The 26623-nt window shown below is 34.8% G+C and overlaps 1 protein-coding gene across 2 annotated transcripts in view; it reads left to right on the top strand.

Moving 5' to 3' along the window:
* The window catches only part of TDRD3 (tudor domain containing 3), a 196720-nt gene that overhangs the window by 104484 nt on the left and 65613 nt on the right, over positions 1 to 26623 (top strand). For both annotated transcript variants that reach the window (XM_029210057.1, XM_029210058.1), the window contains 5 exons: positions 2671 to 2831; positions 6416 to 6557; positions 16930 to 17001; positions 19527 to 19676; positions 24554 to 24694. In XM_029210057.1, coding sequence (XP_029065890.1) covers positions 2671 to 2831; positions 6416 to 6557; positions 16930 to 17001; positions 19527 to 19676; positions 24554 to 24694 — 666 coding nt within the window. The remainder of the gene's footprint in view (positions 1 to 2670; positions 2832 to 6415; positions 6558 to 16929; positions 17002 to 19526; positions 19677 to 24553; positions 24695 to 26623) is intronic.

Genomic DNA, 26623 nt, shown 5'->3' with positions numbered 1-26623 from the left:
ATCCAGTGAAGAGGCTGAGTAGGTACCTCCTCCTCAGGATCCCTACCTAGATCCCAAGAAAGGAAGGGTGAGGATGAGCCCAAAATATACAGTATATTCCTCCCAATCAGATAAGTCATTTCATAAATGGATGTGTTAGTTTCCTGAGGCTTTTGTTACAAATTCCCACAAACTTGGTGGCATAAAACAACAGAAATTTATTCTTTCACAGTTCTGTGGGACAGAAGTCTAAAATCAAGGTGTCAGCAGGGTTGGTTCCTTTCGGAGGCTCTGAAGGAGAGTCTGTTTCATACCCCTCGCATAGCTTCCAGTAGCTGTGGGCAGTCTTTGGTGTTCCTTGGCTTGTAGATGTGTAACTCCAATTTCTGCCCCCATTTTTTTCTTCCCATGGCCTTTATACCCAGTGTCTTTGTGTTTATTTCCCCTTCTCTTCTAAAGAAGCTCATCATTGTATTTCTCCTAATCCAGGATCATCTCATCTTTAGATACTGATCTTAATTAGGTATGCCAAGCCCCTTTTCACAAATAGGGTTATGTTTACAGGTTCCAGGTAGACATATATCTTTTGGCAGGACCACTATTTAATACACTAAAAGGGATGGAGAGGCCAGGAGTTGGAGTATTTAAATAAGTAAACTTGCTGCTTGCTAGGAAACATCAAGATCTGGGAGCCAGGCGTTCCTCCCTAGCATTCCTAGCTTTTTGTTCTCATGGTCAGCCAGTTGTAGGAGATCAGCAAAAATGGTCCTGTTCCCCCCTCTGTGATTGCGTTGTTGGCATTATCTTCAATTTGTGTTTCTTTGGCAGAATCTTTTAAAGCCACTTGTCCATTTTGTGATCATTAATAGTTAAAACTAGGTAATATCTGTATATCCATTTAACTGCACACAAATAAATGTCAGTTTGTCAGTTTTTTCAATACATTGAAAGCAAACAAACCAGTGAAGGTGCCATGTCAACACCCTTGAGATGTAGATTTCCCCAAATTCTATAAAGATGCCTTGTTACCTGTATGTCATATGGACTGAATGAGAGTGCCTTTGTTGCTCTCATTATGAAGTATTAGGAACATTTAATTTCTTTCTTACTAAGAATTAAATAGAAACAATTGTTTTCCTCCCACACTTCAACGGATGTGCACTCCCTAGTATCATTGTGGAACACATAAGTCTAGATCACCACTGATTGTCTAATACAGCTTTTTGCAGTGATGTAGGACAGTCTGTATATGTGTTGTGCAGATATGGAACACTCAAAATGTGACCAGTGTGACTGAAGAATTGAATTTTTAATTTCACTCAGTTTTAATTAATTTAAATGTAAATTTAAATAGTTATATGTGGTTAGTAAAGCAAAGGCTAAATATTTGTCAGTGTCTAGGCTAAATATATTGGGAGTAGTAGAATATAGAGAATGATGAACATTATAAGAACCGTTAACATGCCTCTGGTTTAATTTAAATGTCTTTATTTTAATGGCATTAGCAAAAGTAAAAGAAAAAGTTTATCCTGAATTAGTAGCTTATCTACATTTGTTAAAGGTTTTAGACTTATTTCAACTTAGAATTTTTTTTTCATACTTGGAAATTAGATGTAAGTTTCGTATCTTTTCTCTAATTATATTCTCTAGAGCTAAATTCATAACAAAATTACTGCTTTTCAGGAAAGATACTGGTAAATATGAAGTGGAAATTTGTCAACCTGGGAACATGCTTACTCAAGAAATTGTGTAAATGTTATTTCACATTTCTCTTTGCTGAAAATATAAATTAAACTAATGCATACAGAAAGATTTTACTTAAAAAGCTATAACAAAAAGCTTTTTTTTCTTTGTAAGTATGATACTACTTAATGGATATAATATTTTATAATGTAGAAAGTGTTACTTCATGTTAAATTTATTTTTCAGACATGTAAGCAGATTTTGCTCTCATTCCCCAGTTATACCATAAGTGTTTTATTATATAAAAACTTTTAACTTAATATTCAATAGCTAGTTAGCCCATCAATTTTCTTTTTGTCTTTGATTAAAATATGGCTAGATAGGATGTTTATTCTCCTTACTGCCAATGAATAACAACATAGCATTAAACTCATTTAAAAAGGAAATGTGACAATAAGTCAAGTATAGTTCACACTTCTTAGATTTTATATGGTTTAAATTTTGGAATATGTTTTTTTTTTTTTTTAATGCCAGAAGAAGGTGTACTTTAAACTTGATGTTTTTGAGCAGAAAACATTCCTTTCAACTACTGCTGTAAAGTTGATGTCCCTTAAAAAATTACCAAGTTCTTTAATTCTAGAATGTCTGTTAATGTACATGGGTGGAATGGGGGGGTATATGTGAACGATTTAGAGCACATAAGACTGAAAACATCTTTTAATATACCTTTAATTCAGAAAAGTAACTTTTTCCCTGAAGTTTTTTCCTGTTATTTTCTGAAAATGAATTCAGAATTATATTTAAAAAATTCTTCAGGAGACTTTTTTTGAAGTTTTATCTTTAAATACAAAAGAAAAAAAAACCCACCCTGATGTATATAACAGTTTAAATTTTGAACTTATTTAATTGAATTATCATTATAAATAATAAAGTAAGGAAAAGAGAAACATTTTAAGTGAAAACAAAGCTATGGCTAAAAGTGCTATTTATTCCTTTGTCTTTTGACAGCTTGAAGGTCCATGTGTTTTGCAAATTCAAAAAATTCGCAATGTTGCTGCACCAAAGGATAATGAAGAATCTCAGGCTGCCCCAAGAATGCTGCGTTTGCAGATGACTGATGGTCATATAAGTTGTACAGCAGTAGAATTTAGTTACATGTCAAAAATAAGGTAATTGGCACTTTATGGTGTACATTTGTTATAAGTGTTTAAAGGTACTGTTCACATTGGATTTTGTTTTTAAGACCTTTGAAAAGAAGGAATGAACTCTTAAGTGCATGTTACAGTTTTTCTGAATAAATTAAAGAGTTTGTATTTTTACTTTATCTGTAAAGAAAAATAGTTTAAAATGGAGTTAGTTGCTCCTTACTTTTAAAGTTAATAATTAAAAACAGAAATTTAAGGTGTTCTTACATGGAACATAAGCTTTTCAATTTTATCACTAAATTTTAGGTCATTAAAATCTTTTCAGAACAAAAATTTCTCTAAATATGTCAAAATTTCTTCCTTGACAGTTAGTTTTATCCATTATACTGTTTAGCAGTCTAGACATGGTACCCTGATAGCAGATGAGTGAAAAGTTACACTTGGAGGAGCATAGGTGATTGGCATTGTGGTATGTGGGAGGAGATGTGGTAGGTTGAGGCCTTGTATGCCATGTTCAATGATTTCTTTTTTTCTTTCTTCAACTAGTGTCTGCCTTTAGTGAGGGAGGCTCCTTCCTTAGAAGATATATTTATTCGTCTAAAATGTTGATTTTCATATACAAAGGGGCGTATATTGACTTTGTGATTATGTTGTCTTTTTTTTGAAGACTAGAAAGAGTCCTACTTTTATGGAGAAACTTCCATAAAAGGAAACACAGCCTTTCCTCCTTTGACAAATTTAATCAGATCCCCTCCAAGGGAGTTCACAGATGCCTGAGAAGAAAGACTTGCCATATAATGGCTCATTCTCTCATTTTACTGCTGTATATTTCTCTGAGGTAAATGAAAACACAGGATCAACCCAGAGAGGAGGGTCCCTTATGCTGTTTTCTTTTGTTGAATTTATTACAGTTTGACAGTTGAAAAAAAAAATGTTGCTACTTTCTCATTCACTCATCATTGAAGTAGCATGTCTACTTTTGGTGCTGTAAAAACAACAGCTTACAGAAGTGTTCTCACATATGAACAATTTGGGAGACCATTTTCAAAATAAATTTGATTATTGGTTATCTTAGAAGGAAGGTAGAAGAACTCACTAGAGAGGATAAACCAGGAACTGGTGTAGAATGTGTTTTCTCTACTGGACATTGCATTTCTCTGGGGTGCTTCTTTCCATTCATCTATCCTACCTCCAGCCCCACTTCTCACTGTATTTTTGTTTTTGTTCTGTTTTTTGTTTTTGTTTTTAATTTCAATGAAGAGAGAATAAAGGAACTTTGGAGTGTGAATAAAGTATTAATTAAGCCACAGTATGCTCTCTGAGTAAGAGTTAGTTATGGCCCTGAAGGTGATGTAATAAAAATTATATTAAAATTTTAGCACCTATTTATTCTTTTGTGGGAATAGAACTGTAATTTAATTTGGTGAATAGAACTCTTTATCAATTATCTTAATGAAATTGTATGTCCAACTTCAAGTAATTCACCATGTTTTCCTTCTTAACCTGTTAGAGAAAGAGTTTGGGAAAGGTACAGTTATTTTACATAAAAAATTAGCTCATTATCTGCTTTCAGATTAGCTTTTAGTTTTAAAAATCACAATTTAAATGCCCTTGTAATTTGCTTGCTATTTTTTAAGGTCTTTTGTAGCTTCTTATGTTGCTAATTTGTGTTTTTTACATTTTCATTTCATTTCCAATTTACTAATGTGTTAGAAATTATTGGCGAAAAATGGTTTTAAAGAACACATATTGGTCTTATATAAATGATGTAATTCATTAATAATTTCTTTAGAGGTAAAGAGTATAGCAGCCTGGTACCCTTGGTGCTTAGTTTTTTTATTTATCCCTAAATGATGACTATAGAGTTAGAAAATCTGTATCTGCTGATTACCTGGAATTGGGAAAAACTTCACTTAGTGTAAGTGTATTCAGTTGTTGCTGATCTTGAAGTTTGATAGACATTGTGGTAAGTTGCCTACATTTACCACCACACAGCTCTCTACTTAAGAGTTAGGTTAGGCAAGGCTGTCTATGACCATTTGTTTTCTAAGTTACATAGGATGACTAAGAATGATTAAGCTTGGAGTCCTGAGAATAATTTTTACCAGATAATGTCTTACTCCATATGGGCTCTTTGAAATCTTAAAAATAGGCATATTCTATTTCTTCTTGTTAATAACTATTTTATCAACCGTCTTTCTTAAAATAGACCAGAGATACCAGTGCTTTCATTGATTTGCTATTGCACTTATCGGCACATGGCGAATTTTATAAGCTTTTAAAAATGTGACAATGTAGGGGGCTTCCCTGGTGGCGCAGTGGTTGAGAGTCCGCCTGCCAATGCAGGGGACGCGGGTTCATGCCCCGGTCCGGGAGGATCCCACATGCCGCGGAGCAGCTGGGCCTGTGAGCCATGGCCACTGGGCCTGCGCGTCCGGAGCCTGTGCTCTGCGGCGGGAGAGGCCACAGCAGTGAGAGGCCCGCGTACCGCAAAAAAATAAATAAATAAATAAATAAATTTGACAATGTGAAGTCTTTCAGCATGACTTTCTAATTTATCCCAAGTGTTTTAGGACTATCTTTATTCCTATTTGGAGTTCTTTACCCCTTGCTGTATGTGTGAAGAGATGCAGTGGGGCTTGGTATATGTGCTTTTACTTTAGAATAAACCTATGTGATGAAATGGATTTCTTCCACTGTTTCCTTTATTAAAAGATTGATAGGAGGTGTTTTCTCTGGTGTTTGTAAAAGGGGTCATGGTGTTATAATGTTTGCCCCACATCTGATAATGTTAACCTATTATGAAAAAATACTTTTGAAGTCAGTATGCTTTAGAGTAAATAACTCTCATTTGATCTTTAACTGGATAGTTAACCAAAAAAGAGCATTGTTTCATGTGGATTACAGTAACTCACATAGGTGTTCAATGTCTAAGATTATTACTGGTTTGATATCTCTTCTGTATTGAAATTTAATTTTATAATATAGTATATCTTTGCAATAATGCACAAAGCTCGGAGGGGGGACAAAAGGGCAAATCTTACATTTATACAACATGGCATGGTTGAGAAAGTACTTTCGTATCTTTTACTCTGTTTATCTTTACCATAAGTTTGTGAGCTGTGATTTTTATTATCCAGATTTTTTTATTTGTTTGTTTGTTTACTGACTTATTTTTTATTTATTTTGGCTGCTCTGGGTCTAGTTGCAGCACACGGGATCGTCGTTGCAGCATGCAGGATCCTTAGTTGCAGCATGCAAACTCTTAGTTGCGACATGCATATGGGATCTAGTTCCCCGACCAGGGATCAAACCTGGGCCCCCTGCATTGGGAGCATCGAGTCTTACCCACTGGACCACCGAGGGGGAAGTCCCTATCCATATTTTTTTACATGTAGAAAAAAATTAAGGTAGAAAATGACAGTCTTGTACCTGGTCTTCTGACTTCCTCCCTGATGACCTATTCACACTATATAGCCAGTCACCTGAAAAATAGTTTTCACATTAGTGCATTTTGAAGAATTTTACCAGGTCACAGTATAAGACTGAATTCCAGTTTGGGGAAGGATCTTAAATATGTTTTAACTTTTTTTTTCTCTTTGCTTTAGCCTGAACACACCACCTGGAACTAAAGTTAAGCTTTCAGGCATTGTGGACATAAAAAATGGATTCCTGCTCTTGAATGATTCTAACACCACAGTTCTTGGTGGTGAAGTAGAACACCTTATTGAGAAATGGGAGTTACAGAGAGTAAGTGTAAACTAAGAATGGTTTGAACTTTTAAAACACTACACTCTTTTTATTGTATTCTCTGTTTTAAGGGATCTTTCTATAATGGCTAGTAAAATTAGTTCTTTATGCCAGAGTTGAATAGAATGGAACACAGTGATCTTTACAGAAACTACCTACCTTTGTTTAACCATATTGTTCTTCTAAAACAGATGTCATTTTCAGTATTTGTTACATTTTATTACATATTTTAAAGGCCATTCTTTACTGAGGAGTTTTCAAAACTGCCAAGATACCAGTTGTAAGATATGTGTAATGTACCTGTATATAATTCTTTGTTCAGAAAACAAGTGTTTGTGCATATATATGAATAATGTATGTGTATTTGTCTTATTTACACAAACACACACACACACACACACACACACAGATACAAGTGAAAGCAAATTAGAATTTCACTATAATGAAAGAGTTCTTGTTGCATTTGTCTTCCTAGTCACATTAGTTGATGTTTTCACCATTTATGTTAACAGTATCTTTATCCTCCTAGTCATCTAGGTTATCTAGTAATTGTCCTTCTACTTTGCTTCTAGCCACCAGTTTTATTGATCCTCTGCAGTCAGATCTCTTGTCAATCCCTTGCTCTCAGGTTCCATTGCCATTATTGTAGTTTAAGTCTCTGGCCTGGACTACTTGCAGCCTTTTAACTGGTTCCACCATATACCCTTTCTCCATCTTCTAACTTATTGTACTTCTGCCAGATTATCTTCAACATAATTCAGATCATGCTACACCCTGCTTTTATTTCACATACCTTAATCTGGGATTCAGGTCATTTATAATTTAGCCCTAGTTCCAGCTTACCTTGTCAACTTTCTTAATTTTTTCACATAGGTTTTGTTTTAGCTAAATGGAACTACTTACTCTTTCTTTGATTCTCTAAGCTTTCCTCAGTTGCACTTTTGAAAAAGATTTTCCCACTTTTAAGACATTCATCTTAGTTTCTCTCTCATTCCCATGCTTTTAGACTCAAAACAAGTGCTCGTTTTTTTCACAAAATGAAATAATTGCTCCTTTATTGAATTATTAGAATACTTTATTCATTGTATTAAGAAGTATATTACTTTTTATCTAGCACTAAAATTATATTTATTTCTTATCTCCTTTGATTGTAAACTTTTTGAGGTCAGAATTCTTGTTTGTGTTATCTTTATTCAATTCTAGAAATATTTGTTGAACAGCGTGTAGGTCTTGAGCTGGGCGCCTGTATCTGTATATCATGTAATTCACCTAGCAGTCTTGTAAGAGAGTGTTATGTCCATATGGATCAGAAAATAGGCTTTAAGAACCGTTAAACTTACTTTATGATTAGACTACTAATAGGTGATGGATCTAAGCCTTCCTGTGTCTCCAAAGTGGTGGCCCTGAGTCTTATATGTAATAAACATCATAATAAATAATAGTGAAATAAATGAATTACAAGCACATAGAGCTAATTACTCTTTGAGTTAGAATTCATGTTTTTGTGCCACTCTCAGATCTTGTCTGTTGTCTAAAGTGAGTCAAGGGGCCTAGCAATATTTCAAGCTTTTGGTATTTTAAGATAAATTACTCTTTTCTATCTTCTAAGTTTGAAAGTGCCTCTGTTTGGGATGTAAATAGATAAGGAAATTTAGGCACATTTTTTATTCCTTAGTACTCATTCCTTATGATACTAATGTGCTACACTTTGGGCTGCTGTGAAATATAAGATACTATTATATACTATATAAGATACTATGAAATATAAGATAATATTCCTTAACTGCATTGTTTGATTGAAAATGTTGCACAAGCAAGTAAATCGGAAGTGGTTTGATAGTTTTATATAAATAGCCAAGTTTATGAACTTAGAATTTCCTGGAGAAATCCCACCCATTTCATGTAATCTTTTCCTTTCACAAATTGATATATTGTATTTTTATTATCATTAGAGATTTTTAAAAGTGTGTTAAGATGTTGTCAAGTCAGACCAACATATTATACATAATTTTTACAACCCAGCCAGAACTACCTTACTAATTGTAAAGTCAGTCAGACATTCCTAGGAACTTCCTCACCTCCAGCACACACACATACACACACACAAACACATACATGGATCAGTAGTACTTTGACAGTTATTCTTGTAATGTTTTATTATATATTTTTGCACTTTGTTTCCTGAAAGCCATGCTAGTATTTCTTGTTAGGGGGCAGTAAAAATTTACATGAAAAAGAGTTTAAAAACATCTTAATATGATAATAGTTCTCTTTGGTTTTATAGTTTTTTTGATTTTGGTAACTATAATGTTGTAGAAATCATGGAGAGTTCAAATTACTTGAGCATCTGGCAGGTGAAACACATAGAAATCAAATGTACACATAGAAATAATAAACCATAGAGTTAATTTTGGAAGTAATGGGGTCCTAGGCATTCTTGCAAAATAAATAGAGGGGGAAGAGAACATTGGATAGTATTTAAAGCATGTATAGGTGTTGTAGTTGTAGCAAGTTGGATATAGACAGGTGACGAAAAGAAAAACTCAAACCTCAAAGTATGATAAAGATAGGTTTTGGAGAGTTCTGTAGCAGATATAATTTGTAAAGTAATGTAGTTCTATAACATTTTAGTGCTCCCCCCCCACTTCCTGTGACAGATAATTTTTTAAAAATTTTTTCTGTTTTTAAAAATTGTAAAGTATACATAACAAAGTTTAACATTTTAATCATTTTTAAGTGTAAAATTAAGTGGCATTAAGTACATCCTTATTGTTACACAACCCCCTCCCTCCAGAATTTTTTATCTTCTGAAATTGAAACTCTGTACCAATTAAACAATAACTTCCCATCCCCCCCTCCCAATCTCTGGCCACCTTGTACTCCAGCTACCTCATAATAGTATAGTCCTATAGTATTCGCCCTTTTGTGTCTGGCTTATTTCACTTAGCATAATGTCTTCAAGGTTCATCCATGTTGTAGCATGTGCCAGAATTTACTAACTTTTTAAGGCTGAATAATATTCCATTGTATGTAAATGCCACATTTTGTTCATTCATCCACTAATGGACATTAGGGTTGTTTCCACCTTTTGGCTATTGTGAATAAAGGTGTTATGAACATGGGTGTACAAATATCTGCTTGAGTTCCTGCTTTCAGTTCTTTTGAGTTTATACTCAGAAGTAGGATTGTTGGATTGCATAGTAATTCTGTTTAATATTTTGAGTAACTGCTATATTGTTTTCCACAGCAGCTGCACCATTTTACGTTCCCATCTGCAATGCTTAAGTGATCCAATTTCTTGACATCCCTGCCAACCCTTGTTATTTCATGTTTTTTGGATAATAACCATCCTAATAAGTGTGAAGTGGAATATCATTGTGGTTTTGATTTGCATTTCCCTAGTGCGTAGTGATGTTTAGCATCTTTTCATATGTTTACTGGCTGTTTGTATATCTTCTTTGGAGAAATGTGTATTTAAGTCCTTTGTCTATTTTAAATTTTGTTGTTGTTGTGTGAGTTTTTGATTTATTCTGGATATCAATTCCTTATCTGATATATGATTTGCAAATATTTTTCACATTCCATTGGTTGCCTTTTCGCTCTGTTGGTAGTGTCCTTTGATGCAAAAGCATTTTAAATTTTATTGAAGTTCAGTTTTACCTGTTTTTTTCTTTTGTTGCCTATGTTTTTGGTGTCATATCCAAGAAATTGCAAAATCCCAATGTCATGAAGCTTTTTCTCTATGTTTTCTTGCTGAAGTTTTATAGGTTTAGCTCTTTGGCTCTTAAATTTAGGTCTTTGATCCATTTTGAATTAATTTTTGTACATGGTTTAAGTCTTTTGCATATGGATATCCAGTTTTCCCACCACCATTTGTTGAAGAGAATCTCCTTCCCCTATTGAATGAGCTTATCTCCCTCATCAAAAATCATTTTACCATATTTTTTTTCTTTATTTTATTTCTTTATTTCTTTATTCTATTAGTCTGTCTTAATGCCAGTACTGTTTTGACTACTGTAACTTTGTAGTAAGTTTGTAATAAAGAAGTATGAGCTTTGTTCAGGATTATTTTGACTATTCAGGGTCCCTTGAGATCCCATATGAATTTTAGGATGGATTTTTCTGTTTCTGCAAAAAGCATTCTTAGGATTTTGATAGGAATTGCATTGAATCTCTAGATCTGTTTGAGTAGTATTGCCATCTTAACAGTATTAAATCCTCCAACTCATGACCATGTGATGTCTTTTCATTTATTGGTGTCTAATTTCTTTTAGCAATCTTTTGTTGTTTTCATTGTATAGATCTTCTTCTTTGTGTAATTTTATCCCTAAGTATTTTATTCTTTTTTATTCTAGTATAAATGGAAGCTTATAACTTGCAGTTGCTTTTTGCTTAGCCTAGTTCTCAGCAGTGACTTAAGGGAATTCCTATACAGGTTTCTGCAGCTTCATTTCTGTACAGGCCTCTCTTTCTCAAAACTCTGCCCCAGAGCTTCCAGTTATTTCAGCCTGGCTTGAGCTGTGAGACATTTTCTCAACTCAGATCTCTGTGCTGTCTGTCTGCATTATGCCTCCAAGCAGAAAGGCAGAGTTCACCTGTTTTTTTTTTTGTTCTCTTTCTCTTTGGGATTGCAGTCCTGTGCTACTTCTTGCCCTATGTCTTAAAACAGTTGTTTCCTACATGTTGTCCAGATTACTAGTTGTAGAGGGAGATTAAGTCTTGTCTCTTACACAGTCATAGGATGGGAAGTAGAAATCCTGTAATATGCTTTTAATTATATACTGTGTATTGAGAGATGGTATTATTGGCAGCTTATGTGAACTTTTAAGGAAGTCATGGCATAAACTGAAATGATTTATTGCTCTTTGAATGGTCTTTTTCTTTAATCTAAATTAAAACTGGACCCCTAGATAAGTTTATGCATTTGCTGTTTTTTTCTTAAACTAGGTTAACATCTTAAATACAGCTTATCAAGAAATGTGATATTCATATACAGTTTAAATTGTTCTTTGATTAATTAACTGAATATTACTGTTGTCTTTAGTCTTAGTTTTTTTTATATAACTTATACAAAATATATAGTATTCCTTTTATAATGCAGGGACTCTAGAGTAGGTATAAGGTACATATGGTAATTTTTTAACTTACTTTTCACCATTTAAAATATTTTAAACGTAACATTTTCTATAACAATAATCATTAAAAATGCACAAAAAACTTCAGAGTCGAGAAGGTGTATTAAGTGACAACCAGTGCTTAACAGATATATGTTAACACCTCAAAGATAAAACAGATAGGAGGACTAGAAGGGTGAAAAGATTCCTTATGGCATTTTTTTTTTAACATCTTCATTGGAGTATAATTGCTTTACAATGGTGTGTTAGTTTCTGCTTTATAACAAAGGGAATCAGCTATACATATACATCTATCCCAATATCTCTTCCCTCTTGAGTCTCCCTCCCTCCCACCCTCCCTATCCTACCCCTCTAGGTTGTCACAAAGCACCAAGCTGATCTCCCTGGGCTACGCGGCTGCTTCCAACTAGCTATCGGTTTTACATTTGGTAGTGAGTATATGTCCATGCCATGCTCTCACTTTGTTCCAGCTTACCCTTCCCCCTCCCCGTGTCCTCAAGTCCATTCTCTAGTAGGTCTGCATCATTATTCCCATCCTGCCCCTAGGTTCTTCAGGACCATTTTTTTTTCTTTATATTCCATATATATGTGTTAGCATATGGTATTTGTTTTTCTCTTTCTGACTTACTTCACTCTGTATGACAGACTCCAGGTCCATCCACCTCACTATAACTCAACAAATAACTCAATTTCGTTTCTTTTTATGGCTGAGTAATATTCCATTGTGTATATGTGCCACATCTTCTTTATCCATTCATCTGTCAGTGGACACTTAGGTTGCTTCCATGTCCTGGCTATTTTAAATAGAGCTGCAGTGAACATTGTGGTACATGACTCTTTTTGAATTATGCTTTTCTCAGGGTATATGCCCAGTAGTGGGATTGCTGGGTCGTATGGTAGTTCTATTTGTAGTTTTTTAAGGAACCTCCATACTGTTCTTCATAGTGGCTGTATCAATTTACATTCTCACCAACAGTGCCAGAGGGTTCCCTTTTCTCCACACCCTCTCCAGCATTTATTGTTTCTAGATTTTTTGATGATGGGTATTCTGACTGGTGTGAGATGGTATCTCATTGTAGTTTTGATTTGCATTTCTCTAATGATTAATGATGTTGAGCATTCTTTCATGTGTTTGTTGGCAACCTGTATATCTTCTTTGGAGGAATGTCTATTTAGGTCTTCTGCCCATTTTTGGATTGGGTTGTTTGTTTTTTGATATTGAGATACATGAACTACTTGTAAATTTTGGAGATTAATCGTTTGTCAGTTGCTTCATTTGCAAATATCTTCTCCCGTTTAGAGGGTTCTCTTTTATCTTGTTTATGGTTTCCTTTGCTGTGCAAAAGCTTTTAAGTTTCACTAGGTCCCATTTGTTTATTTTTCTTTTAATTTCCATTTCTCTAGGAGGTGGGTCAAAAAGGATCTTGCTGTGAATTGTGTCATAGAGTGTTCTGCCTATGTTTTCCTCTAAGAGTTTGATAGTGTCTGGCCTTACACTTAGGTCTTTAATCCATTTTGAATATATTTTTGTGTATGGTGTTAGGGAGGGTCCTAGTTTCATTCTTTTACATGTAGCTGTCCAGTTTTCCCAGCACCACTCATTGAAGAGACTGTCTTTTTTCCTCTGTATATTCTTACCTCCTTTATCAAGAATAAGGTGACCATATGTGTGCGGGTTTATCTCTGGGCTTTCTATCCTGTTCCATTGATGTATATTTCTGTTTTTGTGCCAGTACCATACTGTCTTGATTACTGCAGCTTTGTAGTATAGTCTGACGTCAGGGAGTGTGATTCCTCCAGTGCCATTTTCCTTTCTCAAGATTGCTTTGGCTATTTGGGGTCTTTTGTGTTTCCATACAAATTGTGAAATGTTTTGTCCTAGTTCTGTGAAAAATGCAAATGGTAGTTTGATAGGGATTGCATTGAATCTGTAGATTGCTTTGGGTAGTATAGTCATTTTCACAATGTTGATTCTTCCAATCCAAGAACATGGTATATCTCTCCATCTATTTCTATCATCTTTAATTTCTTTCATCAGTATCTTATAGTTTTCTGCATACAGGTCTTTTGTCTCCTTAGGTAGGTTTACTCCTAGGTATTTTATTCTTTTTGTTGCAGTGGTAAATGGGAGTGTTCCCTTAATTTCACTTTCAGATTTTTCATCATTAGTGTATAGGAATGCCAGAGATTTCTGTGCATTAACTTTGTATCATGCTACTTTACCAAATTCGTTGATTAGCTCTAGTAGTTTTCTGATGGCATCTTTAGGATGCTCTATGTATAGTATCATGACATCTGCAAACAGTGACAGCTTTACTTCTTCTTTTCTGAATTGGATTCCTTTTATTTCTTTTTCTTCTCTGATTGCTGTGGCTGAAACTTCCAAAACAATGTTGAATAATAGTGGTGACAGTGGGCAACCTTGTCTTGTTCCTGATCTTAGTGCAAATGGTTTCAGTTTTTCACCATTGAGGACGATGTTGGCTGTGGGTTTGTCATATATGGCCTTTATTATGTTGAGGTAAGTTCCTTCTATGCCTACTTTCTGGAGGGTTTTTATCATAAATGGGTGTTGAATTTTGTTGAAAGATTTTTCTGCATCTATTGAGGTGATCATATGGTTTTTCTTCAATTTGTTAATATGGTGTATCACATTGATTGATTTGTGTATGTTGAAGAATCCTTGCATTCCTGGTGTAAACCCCACTTGATCATGGTGTATGATCCTTTTAATGTGCTGTTGGATTCTGTTTGCTAGTATTTTGTTGAGGATTTTTGCATCTATGTTCATCAGTGATACTGGCCTGTAGTTTTCTTTCTTTGTGACATCTTTGTCTGGTTTTGGTATCAGGGTGATGGTGGCCTCGTAGAATGAGTTTGGGAATGTTCTTCCCTCTCCTATATTTTGGAAGTGTTTGAGAAGGATAGGTGTTAGCTCTTCTCTAAATATTTGATAGAATTCGCCTGTGAAGCCATCTGGTCCTGGGCTTTTGTTTGTTGAAAGATATTTAATCACAGTTTCAATTTCAGAGCTTGTGATTGGTCTGTTTATATTTTCTGTTTCTTCCTGGTTCTGTCTTGGAAGGTTGTGCTTTTTGAAGAATTTTTCCATTTCTTCCAGGTTGTCCATTTTATTGGCATATAGTTACTTGTAATAATCTCTCATGATCCTTTGTGTTTCTGCAGTGTCAGTTGTTACTTCTCCTTTTTCATTTCTAATTCTATTGATTTCAGTCTTCTCCCTTTTTTTCTTGATGAGTCTGGCTAATGGTTTATCATCTCAAAGAACCAGCTTTTACTTTTATTGATCTTTGTTATGGTTTCCTTCATTTCTTTTTCACTTATTTGTGATCTGATCTTTATGATTTCTTTCATTCTGCTAACTTTGGGGTTTTTTGGTTCTTCTTTCTCTAATTGCGATAGGTGTAAGGTTAGGTTGTTGATTTGAGATGTTTCTTGTTTCTTACCGTAGGATTGTATTGCTATAAACTTCCCTCTTAGAACGGCTTTTGCTGCATCCCATAGGTTTTGGGTCATCGTGTTTTCATTGTCATTTGTTTATAGGGGTTTTTTTTTCATGCGGTACACGGGCCTCTCACTGTTGTGGCCTCTCCCATTGCGGAGCACAGGCTCCAGATGCAAAGGCTCAGCGGCCATGGCTTACGGGCCCAGCCACTCCGCGGCATGTGGGATCTTCCCGGACCGGGGCATGAACCCGTGTCCACTGCATCGGCAGGCGGACTCTCAACCACTGTGCCACCAGGGAAGCCCTGGAAGCTTTTTTTTTTTTTTTTTTTATTAAAGAACAATCTGTTGAATACTTCTTTTAAGTATACATTGATTTGCAAAACAAGACTTTTATTAAGGAAATTTTACTGTAATTGAAATTATCCTCCATATTATAAACTATAGCAGTCTGATCTCTTTAAATAGTTAGAAATCACTTTTATCAGTATTCCTATGAACTGTTTCTAGTTAACAGCACTTCTGACACCTAGTGTGGAGTTTTCTTTTCCACATCAAGCAATTCTCCAGTTCTCTCCACTGGGATACCAGGTGGATGTCCTAAAATTTAATTCAGTTCTGACACTAACTACCTGGATTTAGTACAGACCCCGTAGGTTAAGAACTCAGTCTCAGAAGACTGCCCCTCACTTCAGGTGCTAATTGAAAGTAGTAGGTCCTGATGTTATCCACTCTTCTGCCCAACTTGGCTATAAATTAGGGGTTCTCAGGATCCCCTGCTCAGATTTGATAATTTGCTATAATGGCTCACAGAACTTAGGGAAACACTTTACTTGCTATTACTGGTTTATTATAAATGATGTTATAAAAGATAAATAGCCAGATGAAGAGCTTAATAGGGCAAGATCGGGAAGGGTCCTGGACACAGGAGCTTCTGTCCCTGTGGACTTCGGTGTGTACCACCCTTCTGGCACATGGATGTATTCACCAGCCTGGAAGCTCCCTGAACCCCATCGTTTATGGGGTTTTAATGGAGGTTCATTACATAGGCCCGCTTGATTTAATCACTGGCCATTGGTGATTGACTCAATCTCTAGCCCTCTAATCGCATGGTTGGTTTTTCCAGCTACCAGTCCCCACCCTGGAGCTTGCTAGGGGCCCATTAATAGTCACCTCATTAATATAAACTCAGGATGCTCAAAGGCGCTTATTATGAAGAACAAAATGTGCTCCTTAACCCTGTGATTCAGGAAATTTCAAGTGTTTTAGGGTCCCTGTTCCAGGAACTGGGGACAAAGACCAAATATATATTTCTTATTATATAACAGTATCACAAATATGTTTTTTGCTAATAGATTTTTATGTCTAAAAATTTCATTTTGAAGATAATTTCCAGATAATATTTTTCTGTCAGATTATTGTTTTACTATGCATTAAAATGAAATTAATTAAAATGAAATTCTTGCTACCAAAGTTTATCATCTTTGTTGAGAGGTTTTAACTGTGTTTTCTTCTTATGGGAGCAACTTGGCAAATACTTCTGAAAATCATGTCAGTTTGGGTTTTGGAAAGGGGAAGTAAGGGGAGAGTCTTTGCCTAGTTATTGAAGTTAGGAATACGATAATTTATATAGTTTGAAATTAATAATAGAAGGCTTTTTTTCTATCTCCTATAAGAATCTACTAAAATGAGTAGATTCCTGGTGCATTATAAGTGTTGTTAAATATATTTTTAATGTATAATTTCTGTTTTACAACTCACTTTTCTCACAGAGCTTGTCAAAACACAATAGAAGCAATATTGGAACCGAAGGTGGACCACCTCCTTTTGTGCCTTTTGGACAGGTAATGACTTTCATTTTGGCAGATGAATTTTAGTCGGCAAAAAATGTTTTTCATTTGTATTCAAGCTGTGTTTAGTTTTGTGCTGAACTGTTCACTCAGAGGTCATAGGAGTTATATGGAAATATATTAACTACAGGAAATCAATAATTGTGGGTTTTTTTCTCATTATTGTAATTAAAGTTTTTGTGTAGATTCTTTTCTCAAAAGCTGTTAACCCAGGACTTCCCTGGTGGCGCAGTGGTTGAGAGTCCGCCTGCCGATGCAGGGGACACGGGTTCGTGACCCGGTCCAAGAAGATGCCACATGCCACGGAGCGGCTGGGCCCGTGAGCCATGGCCGCTGAGCCTGCGTGTCCGGAGCCTGTGCTCCGCAACGGGAGAGGCCACAACAGTGAGAGGCCCGCGTACCGCAAAAAAAAAAAAAAAAAAGCTGTTAACCCAAAGATTGAAACAGTTAAGAGACACACCTGAAATGCAGCTTAAAATTAATATCAGGTGGTGGTGGGGGCATTTTTTTTTTGAGAGAGAAATGCAAAAGTAAGAAGACAAAAATATGCTATAATTTCTCACTTTGTTCATTAAAAACAAAAGAGGGAGAAAAATAAAAGCATCAACAGAAAGATTGACAGGAGACAAAAAGTGAGAACATGAGGCAGGGAAGGGCATCAATGCACTTTAGGAGAGCCTGCTGTCCCAGCTGCCCCTTCCGCGATTCTATTCTTCTGCCTTGATCCAAATGCCCATCTCAGTCAGGTACTTAATTTTGTTTCCAGTTAGTATTTTCGTTTTCAACTACAGCAGCCCTGATTCTTCTCTCACATAAGCTAAAGGTTTTTCTTCTGTTTCCTAACTTTCAACCCCCTTGCTGCAAAATGTTACCTTGAGGTACCTCCTCAGCTGACCAATATCGTGTGTCTTCCTGGTTGTGCTAAGCCTCAAATTGCCTTTAAAACAATCTCCTCCAGCTTGTCCCTGCTTTATAACTGAAGAATCTGAGAATAATCCCTGTGGCTGCTTGCTCTTTGCCACATGATGCCACTAAAATTTAGCTCTTGGTAATCTGCCTTGCATTTGTGCTTTATTTTCCTTCAAGAGTGCTGGCTCAAAGTGAAGATGAGTTGGGGACACAACAGCTAGGAAACAGACTTATATCTCAATAACAATTTTAAAAATTTTGGTATGAAAAACAGATACCTAGTTGATCAGAAAATAAGTGGGCAGGATCAATTGACTGGCATCCTCTTCAAAACCCTTTTTGGAGGGTCTACTCAAAATTAAATAAGACGTTCTTGCATCGTGGCTATTTTGAAAGTATTTAAAACATATGTCATTTTTTATTGTGCTTTGGAACATGGGACAGTCAAGATAAAAGGAGGCATGATCTGTGCTGATGATATTCTTATTTCTATCAGTGAAAAACCCCAAGAATGAAAACAGAGTGTAAACATTTTAATAATTTATATTTGAAAATAACAAATGCTGTGTTTGTAAGAATTTTCTTTCCCCTTAAACATTTTGGTGATAATATTTCTTTCAAAAATTGCTCACAGAGACATATGATTTAATTATTTTCAAGAATTTGAAGTGTGTTTATAGCTTTTTTTTGTATTAGGAAGTATATTAAAAGTTATAGCTTAAATAATATTATTTGTTTATGAAGTCCATTGTGAAAATCTGTTATTCAGCATCTTAGCCTTGAACATGGGTTAAAGACAGAATATGCTTGGCTGTGTGTTAGAGTCAGCTATTTTATATTTATATTATTGAAAATCAAAAATCTGTATATTTGTATAACACATTTATTTGAGAGCATATTTTTATTCCTCTTTAAAATTATCAAGTTGAAAAAGGTTCATTTTATAGGATTTTTGCTGCTAGAATTAGTAGAGAGAACAGAATTCAGGACTTATTTTTAGACAATGATGGCTTTCTTGATTTGTCTTAAGAGACTAAAAACCTAAAACTTTGCAGCCTGATTAGGGGGAGGGAGTATGTTTTTAGCTTACGGCTTATAAGATGAGAGACACCTTTCTATATGTTAAAATAACTATAAACCCTCATGGATATTGTGGCATAATGTGGAAATCAAGGGCTTAATAAAAAACTGAATTTACTTCTTGTGCAATAGTCTAGACTGTTTGAAATTTAAAATTATTTTAAGTCATTATCCTAAAATGAAACTTAGATCTTTTGGTTTGATGTATGTTTTAAATATTGGGTTAGCAAACATGTTCATTCATAAGATGTTACAGAAAATCCCGAACGAACTTTTTGGCCAACCCAATATGTGCCCTGTTTTAGATTGCCTACATTTAGTGTAGCTTTCATTTACCAGTTACAATTACTTAAAAGTTACTTCAATTAGCTTTCTACCTTTATTTTTAAATCTATGGGAAATAATTGTATTTTTATGGGCTCTTAGCTGTTGTGGTACAAATGTTTCTTTTGAAGACATTACTTTCTTATGAAAAACTTGCATCTCTTTTGGAACTACTTAAACAATTTATTTTTATTTATTATTGCCAGAAGTGTGTATCTCATGTCCAAGTGGATAGCAGAGAACTTGATCGAAGAAAGACATTACAAGTTACATTGCCTGTCAAACCTCCAAATGATAATGATGAATTTGAAAAGCAAAGGACTGCTGCTATTGCAGAAGTTGCAAAGAGCAAAGAAGTAAGAAACTAAATCATTATGAATTTGTCTTATTCCTTGCCATTATGTTCTATTTAGATTAGTCACAATCATTATTGTCTTTTCACATGAAGTAACTAATTGAACAAACTTTTGACATTCTTTTTCCATATTCCATCAGTAGAAAATGCCCTGGTGCCTTTTGGAGTCTTATGGTTACACATTTTACTCATAAACATTCCTTTTCCAGTCTCCTTAACAATTCCATTAAGTTACCTTTGCTAGCAAACCACCCTTCTTTTCTCCCACTTTCTTTTCTTCTTAACAGTATACAAATGAACACAACTTTTTTTTTTTTTTTTAATGGCAGAGGGTTTCCCATTATTAGTTGGGATAGATGATACTTTTTGAGGATAATTTTCCCCTATAATAGAAATTTTTGAGGAATTCAGGTAAACATTAGAGGGTAAATCAATGGCTCAGGATTAACATTTTTAACATTCTTAAATCTAATGTATAGTAAAAAATAATTTTTATCTTTGGATTATATGTGCATTTATACATACCCTCCTTTATCAAAAGGTTTTCTTTTCATTATTTGTAATTGCTTGCTTATTTGAAATAGGTGTTTTCTGTATTTATTGATTTTTAGATTTTGACAAGAAATTTTAGTTCATGAATTCGTTGCTTAGATAGATTTTTCTTAACCAGTGGTATTGAAATAGGTTTCTTTATTCAGAACCAGTAATAAATCTTAGCTAACAGCTGTTTTCCTATTTAAATTCAAATTTTAAGTAGGAGACTTCTTGAATTTTGGTAGTTCTTCCTGCAGTGTCTTTCTGTCCTGTTTATGTAGGGGACAAGAGCACAAATTCTGGAATCAGGCAGACAGGAAACATGTCCTGCTGACGACCTTGGATAGGTTACTTAAGTTTTGTACCATATTTACTTTATCTATGAAACTGTGAGAATTAAAATTGCTAATCTTTAAAACATTTAGAATACTGCATGGCACAGATCATGATATAGTTACTGAACTCCAGTTCGGCAGCTTGTCACTCAAGAATCCAATGCTGAGAGTGTTGGGTTAAAGGAAAGATAGCTTTATTGAGGAAGCCGGGAATCCTGGGGAGAAGGTAGATGTATGTTCCAAAAAACCAACTCCCAACTCGCCAGTTTTGCTTGGAGATTATATAGGGGAAAGAGGAAAGGGCTACATGCTCATGGGGAGGGGGCTGTCTTCCATTTTCAGGATGTTTTTCTTGATCACACGATTCCAAGTAGCTAGCAAGTCTCGCTTGTGGTTGGAACATTAAGTCATAAATCTTTGATTAGCTGTTCCTGGAGAATAAGGAACAAGGGTGAGACCTATAGAATAACTAATCTTCAATCTCGATATACATCAACAGCTTTCTTCATCCAACAAGCTAAGCTAAGTTAATGGTAAACTAGGGTAGAAGTCAGGCATAGTAAGCATAAGATCACAGCCATATCCTAACTAAGAAATAGAGTTGGAATAATGCTGAGAAGCTGAGAGCCCCTAATTATAGTCTCACTGCCTCAGTTAAAATAGTCCTTTGCTAAAAGCCTTTAGTAAATGTGACTATTGCTATTCCTCAATGTTTTCTCTATTCTAAGACATTTAAAAATCATTTTTAATATTTCTGAAATTAATTCATTTTGCACAGTTTACATAAAATGCACTTCTTCTTTCCCAAAAAGCTGTTAAAATTATGGAGTTTCAGAAAAGGATATTGGGAGTATATCAATTTCTTAATGATTATAGGAAAGTTGTTCTTTTGATTTACATTTTTCTCAGACAAACTTTCTTTCCAAAATCTTGTTTGATGTCTATTTTCTGGAAGATGGGAATCAGACAAGTTAGGAAATTACTGAAGTAATCCAGGGGGAGAAAAGTTTTTGGTAGCAATGGCAGCTGTGTAGGTGGTGCCAGATTCTGGTATTTTGAAAATACAGCCATCAGAGTTTCTGAGAGATTAAAGATGGAGCTTGAGAGAAAAAGAGGTGTCATGAATGACTTCAAGGGTTTTGGCCTGAAAAATTGGCTGGTTAGAGTTGCTTACTTCGTACTGGAGAAGACCAGGGTGGAACAGGGTGTTATTAATATAATTAGTATATTAATACTGAGGTACATCTTAGGCATCCATGTGGTAATGTTTAATAGGCAGTAATACAGAGAAGAGTGTAGCTGAAAGGTGAGTTTTGGATTGGATGTATGCATTTGAAAGTGGTAGGCGTATGGATTATATTTAAAATCATGAGGTCAAATGAGATCACCAAGGGAATGAGAGCTGAAGGGAAGAGAAAAGGAGAAGGAATGAACCCTGTAGCATTTCAACCTTACCAGGTGAATGAAAGAAGTTGAACCAGCCAAGGTGTGACCAGTAAGACAGGATCAAAACAAGAGAATACAGAAATTATTTCATGGAGGATGATGTATTGAATTTATCAAAGACTGTTGAAAAGTCATGTAAGATGTGGCCTGAGAATTAATGTAGAGTTAGAGGAGTCATTCATTCTCTCCACATTCCTTTATCATTCATGTAGATGCTGGTAAGATAAAGTATAAGTGTGTAGATATCAGTGGGTGGGTTGATGTGGTAAAAATCTATGTAAGTTCTTTAGTGATTATTTCCATTTTTTCAGTGAGGAAGTAAGCATGGTCAAACAGGCACAATGAGGGAGAAGATGTTTGAGATTTGAGGAGTGAGGAGAACATGTAAAATAGTGGTTTTTATTATTTGTATTATTTGTCTACTTTCTTAGATTCTAGAATCCTATTACTGGATCATGAACATAATGTAACAGATTCCTAGATAGGTTTGGTGCCTTGCTAAAGAAGATTGGGAGGGTGAATGGTCTAAGAAAATGTAGTAAGATTGCAAGACAGCATTAAGGCCCACTTGGGGTTTATGGTGGTGATGATGTCACAGATGCCTAATTCACATAATATGGACGGGATGGTGTGGCTCATACACGACAACATCAGTTACCTTATGGGTAATGTTTAAGTTGTGATGTTTCTAGATATTTGTATGTTTAGTGGGTAACAACTGTTTTAAAGCAGTGAAAAGCAATTCTGAAAATGCTATTTATCCTATTCCTTAATCCATAAAATGGAAAGAAAATAATAAGGAAATGCCTCCAGAAGATGGGACTATTTCACTGGCACCAAAATAAAAAGCACTTTTGGAGTTACATAATTTAAATTCCAGAAATATATTTAATTTGGAACAGGTCAGGATCCAGACTTTTCAGGTAACTATGTTCTAATATATTAAGCAAAACAGTAATATTGCCATCTGTTATGAGTGTTTACTATGTGCCAGTTATTGAATTCATCACTTCATGTTGATGATGTCACTTAATCCTCACAACATCCCAGTGAGGTAGGTGTTTTTGGGCCGTCCACGCGGCTTGTGGGATCTTAGTTCCCTGACCAGGGATCGAACCCCTGCCCCCTGCAGTGGAAGCGTGGAGTCCTAACCACTGTACCGCAAGGGAATTCTCTCGTCCCTGTTTTAAAGATGAGAAACCCGAGGTTCACGGAGGGTAGAAGTTAAGTGACTTGCCTGAGGGCGGGAACTAGGAAGTGGCTCAGTACAGATTTAGTCCTTAAGCCTGTATTCTTACCTGTACTACATTGTCTCCCAATCTAATAAACTTTGTATCACATTAATATAAACTCACATTTTTCCTTGTGGTTATGTAAGCAATGACTATCAAGACATTCCAAAGCTATTTTTTTTCTTTTTTTGCTGGGATTGCAGAAACCAAAAACTGAATGAATCCAGCAATGGGTCTTTGGTCTTTGAAGATGTAGTTTTAATTTTGATTTGAATTAAACTTAAATATTGTGGTGTATCAACTACCTAATAGAGGTATTTAATATGTTGTCCATTGATGCTTATCTCACATCATTTTTCTATTTTTCAGGTTCTATTTCTTTACATTTTCATCTGATTCAAAATAATTTCCCAGTCTCATATAAATGTATATCTAGGATGTTTTCTTATTGTAATCATTTTAAGATACATTAAAAAATATTGATAATTATATCTAATAAAAATCAAGTCTTGGCTTCTGCTTTTATTAGCTCTTAGAAAACTATAAAGATATTATATAACCAGATATTTAATTTAATATTGTACAAATAACTGCGGAATGCTTTTCAGTCATGAATTTGTATCTTTCCTAACCGATGTTTTTTATGTTCTAGCCTTTCCACTGTAGTTTTGACAAAACAAAAATGAGATCAAATTCAAATTTGATTACACATATAATTATTCAAATAAGTCAGACAAAATAAGAAATATGGACTTTAAAGCTTTTATACATAGTTGGTAAGATATAGCATGTGTGGTAATTAATGTAAATAATAAATTAGTAATGAGACTTTTAATCCCATGTTAAAATTTGTATTATTTGTCTGCTTTCTTAGGTTCTAGAATCCTGAACATAGAATCATGAACATAATGTAATAGATTCCTAGATAGGTTTGGTGCCTTGCTAAAGAAAGCCTTGCCATGTAGCTGGATTTGTAGCTCAGGTCTCATGATATCAGTCAAGTATTTTACCCTAGAATAATTTTTGACACCTAATCTCCGTAATACTTGTACTATTTTCTTTTCTTTTATATTGTTTTCTACTTAAGTTTATTCTGATGATTTGCCTTGGAGATTTAAAGATTATAATCATGTAATTTTTTTAATTGCCTCACCTGGACTTGTGAGATTATGACTAGTAGATATTTAGAAAGAATTAGTTAACATTTCATTTTTTTCCTATAAAACATAATTAAGAAACTTAACTACTTCAGATTTTAGTCATAGCTTAGCCTTTAGAGCTTTTTAAAATGTTATTTATTTACATTTCTTTTATCTTTCTGTTATCTGAAGACCAAGACATTTGGAGGAGGTGGTGGTGGTGCTAGAAGTAATCTCAACATGAATGCTGCTGGCAGCCGAAATAGGGAGATTTTACAGAAAGAAAAGTCAAACAAATCAGAGGGAAAACATGAAGGTGTCTATAGAGAACTGGTAAGGCTGAAGAACCAACCACAAAGTTTATGTCTTTTTTTCTTTAATAGCCTTGGATTTTTTAATTCTTTCTCAGAACCACCACTGGCTTTTTGAGTATATTATAAATAGGTGTCATAACTCTAAGAAGGCTTTCATTAAGGAGTCCAGTTAATAATTTCCAGTTATTCCATGGAAAATTTGGATTGGTTGAAAAATAATTTACTTAAGTAAAATTTACGTTTTACTTAACTTTCTAATGTCTGAATGATGTCTTTTAGAATGGATTGATAAAAAGTCATCAAATTAAACAGAAAACGCTCAATGGAAATTATATTCTAAAAGATGATGCATCAGAACCGTACAGTTATGGGCCGTTCCCTACCTTCCCCACATCTTTTCTCAAATTTTGTCTAAAGTGATTTTGTTTTGTTGTGTTCTTTGGGAAAAATATATTGAAATGGAAAATGTATATTATAGTCTCAATTGCAAAATATTCCTGGATTTTTGAGATAATGGGAGGAGTCAGAGATATTTCTGGTATGCTACAGTGTCCTCAGATATAAGGGAACTGACAGGAATTCATTTTCCTCTGCCTTTAAAGGTTAAATGACTTTGGGTGATTTTGTCTGTAGAGTGCTAAGACTAGCTTAAATAATGGGGTTTCATCATCCCATATAACAAGAAATTTGGAGATAGATGGTTACAAAGATTGGTAAATTCAGCAGTATAACAGTGTTGGAGCTCTGCTGAGCATCTCTCTAGTTTCTTGGTTTTCTTCTCTGGGTTACAGGATTCTCTGTGTGTTAAATCTTCATGCAAAAAGTTCAAAGGCAAGAAGGGAAGGGGACATTTATCTGGGTGTGGATCTGTTTTATCAGATAAAAAAATAATTTTGGAAATCTCCAGTAAATTCCGTCTATGGTTCATTGACTAGAACTAGGTCACGTGCCCACTCCTAAATCAATCACTAGCCAAGGAGAATAGGTTTATAACAGAGCCAGACTATCTTTTCCTTGAATACATGATCATCTCTTTCTTTAAAAAAAAAAAGTCAGTTTTCAGGTTTGAGTGGATACAGCAAGTTGAAAACTACACAGTCTCTAACTCAAGAAGCTCTTAAACTTGAGTGAATTGAGAGCCCTCATCTGGGGATGTCTTGCCATAGAACACCAAAGACCAGCAGTTTGGGATTGTTGTGAGGAGTAAAAACATATGAAGGGAGTGATATCACAAAGATGGCAGAATCGAAAGCTCCAGAAATTGGGCTGTCCACCAAAACAACTCTTAAGCTGACAAACATTGTCTGAAGCAACTATTTTACAACTCTGGAGTCAAATCAAACTCTTGCAGCATACAGAGTGGTGATTAATGAAGAAAGAGGCTGGTCACTGGCTGACCAGGGAGATAATGGAACAAAGACTCCAGTGATCACATATCACAAGGAATAAAATCCTTACAAAAGAAAATCTGGAAAAGTTGCTAAACAAACTTACAGCTGCAGTCTTCATTAAGTAACAACAGCAGTCCCTGAGGAGGAGGGAGAATCTGATTTCCAAAATTACCATCAATACAGTATTCAGAATTTTCAGTTCTCAACAGAAAATTACAAAGCATACCATAAAACAGGAAAGTATGATCCACTCATAGGAAAAAAAAGAAATTGAAAGGAACTATCCCTGAAGAAGCTCAGGCATTGGGCTTACTAAACAAGAACTTAAATTAACTGTCTTAGAAATGCTCAGAGGTGTGAAGGAACCATTGACAAAGAGCTAAAAGAAATCAGGAGAACAATATATGAACAAGTAGGGAATATCAATAAAGATAAATTATAAAAATAAACAAAATAGAAATTCTGGAACTGGAAAGTACAGTAGTGGAAATAAAAAATTTCATTAGTCAGGTTCAACATCAGACTAGAGCAGGCAGAAGAAAGAATCAGTGAACTTT

The sequence above is a fragment of the Monodon monoceros genome, unplaced genomic scaffold (genome assembly GCF_005190385.1).
Source record: "Monodon monoceros isolate NGI ecotype Baffin Bay Population unplaced genomic scaffold, NGI_Narwhal_1 Super_Scaffold_8, whole genome shotgun sequence".
In the NCBI taxonomy this organism is placed as follows: Eukaryota; Metazoa; Chordata; class Mammalia; order Artiodactyla; family Monodontidae; genus Monodon; species Monodon monoceros.
Note: the sequence above shows the minus strand (reverse complement) of the source record. Positions and strands in the feature narration are given on the sequence as shown.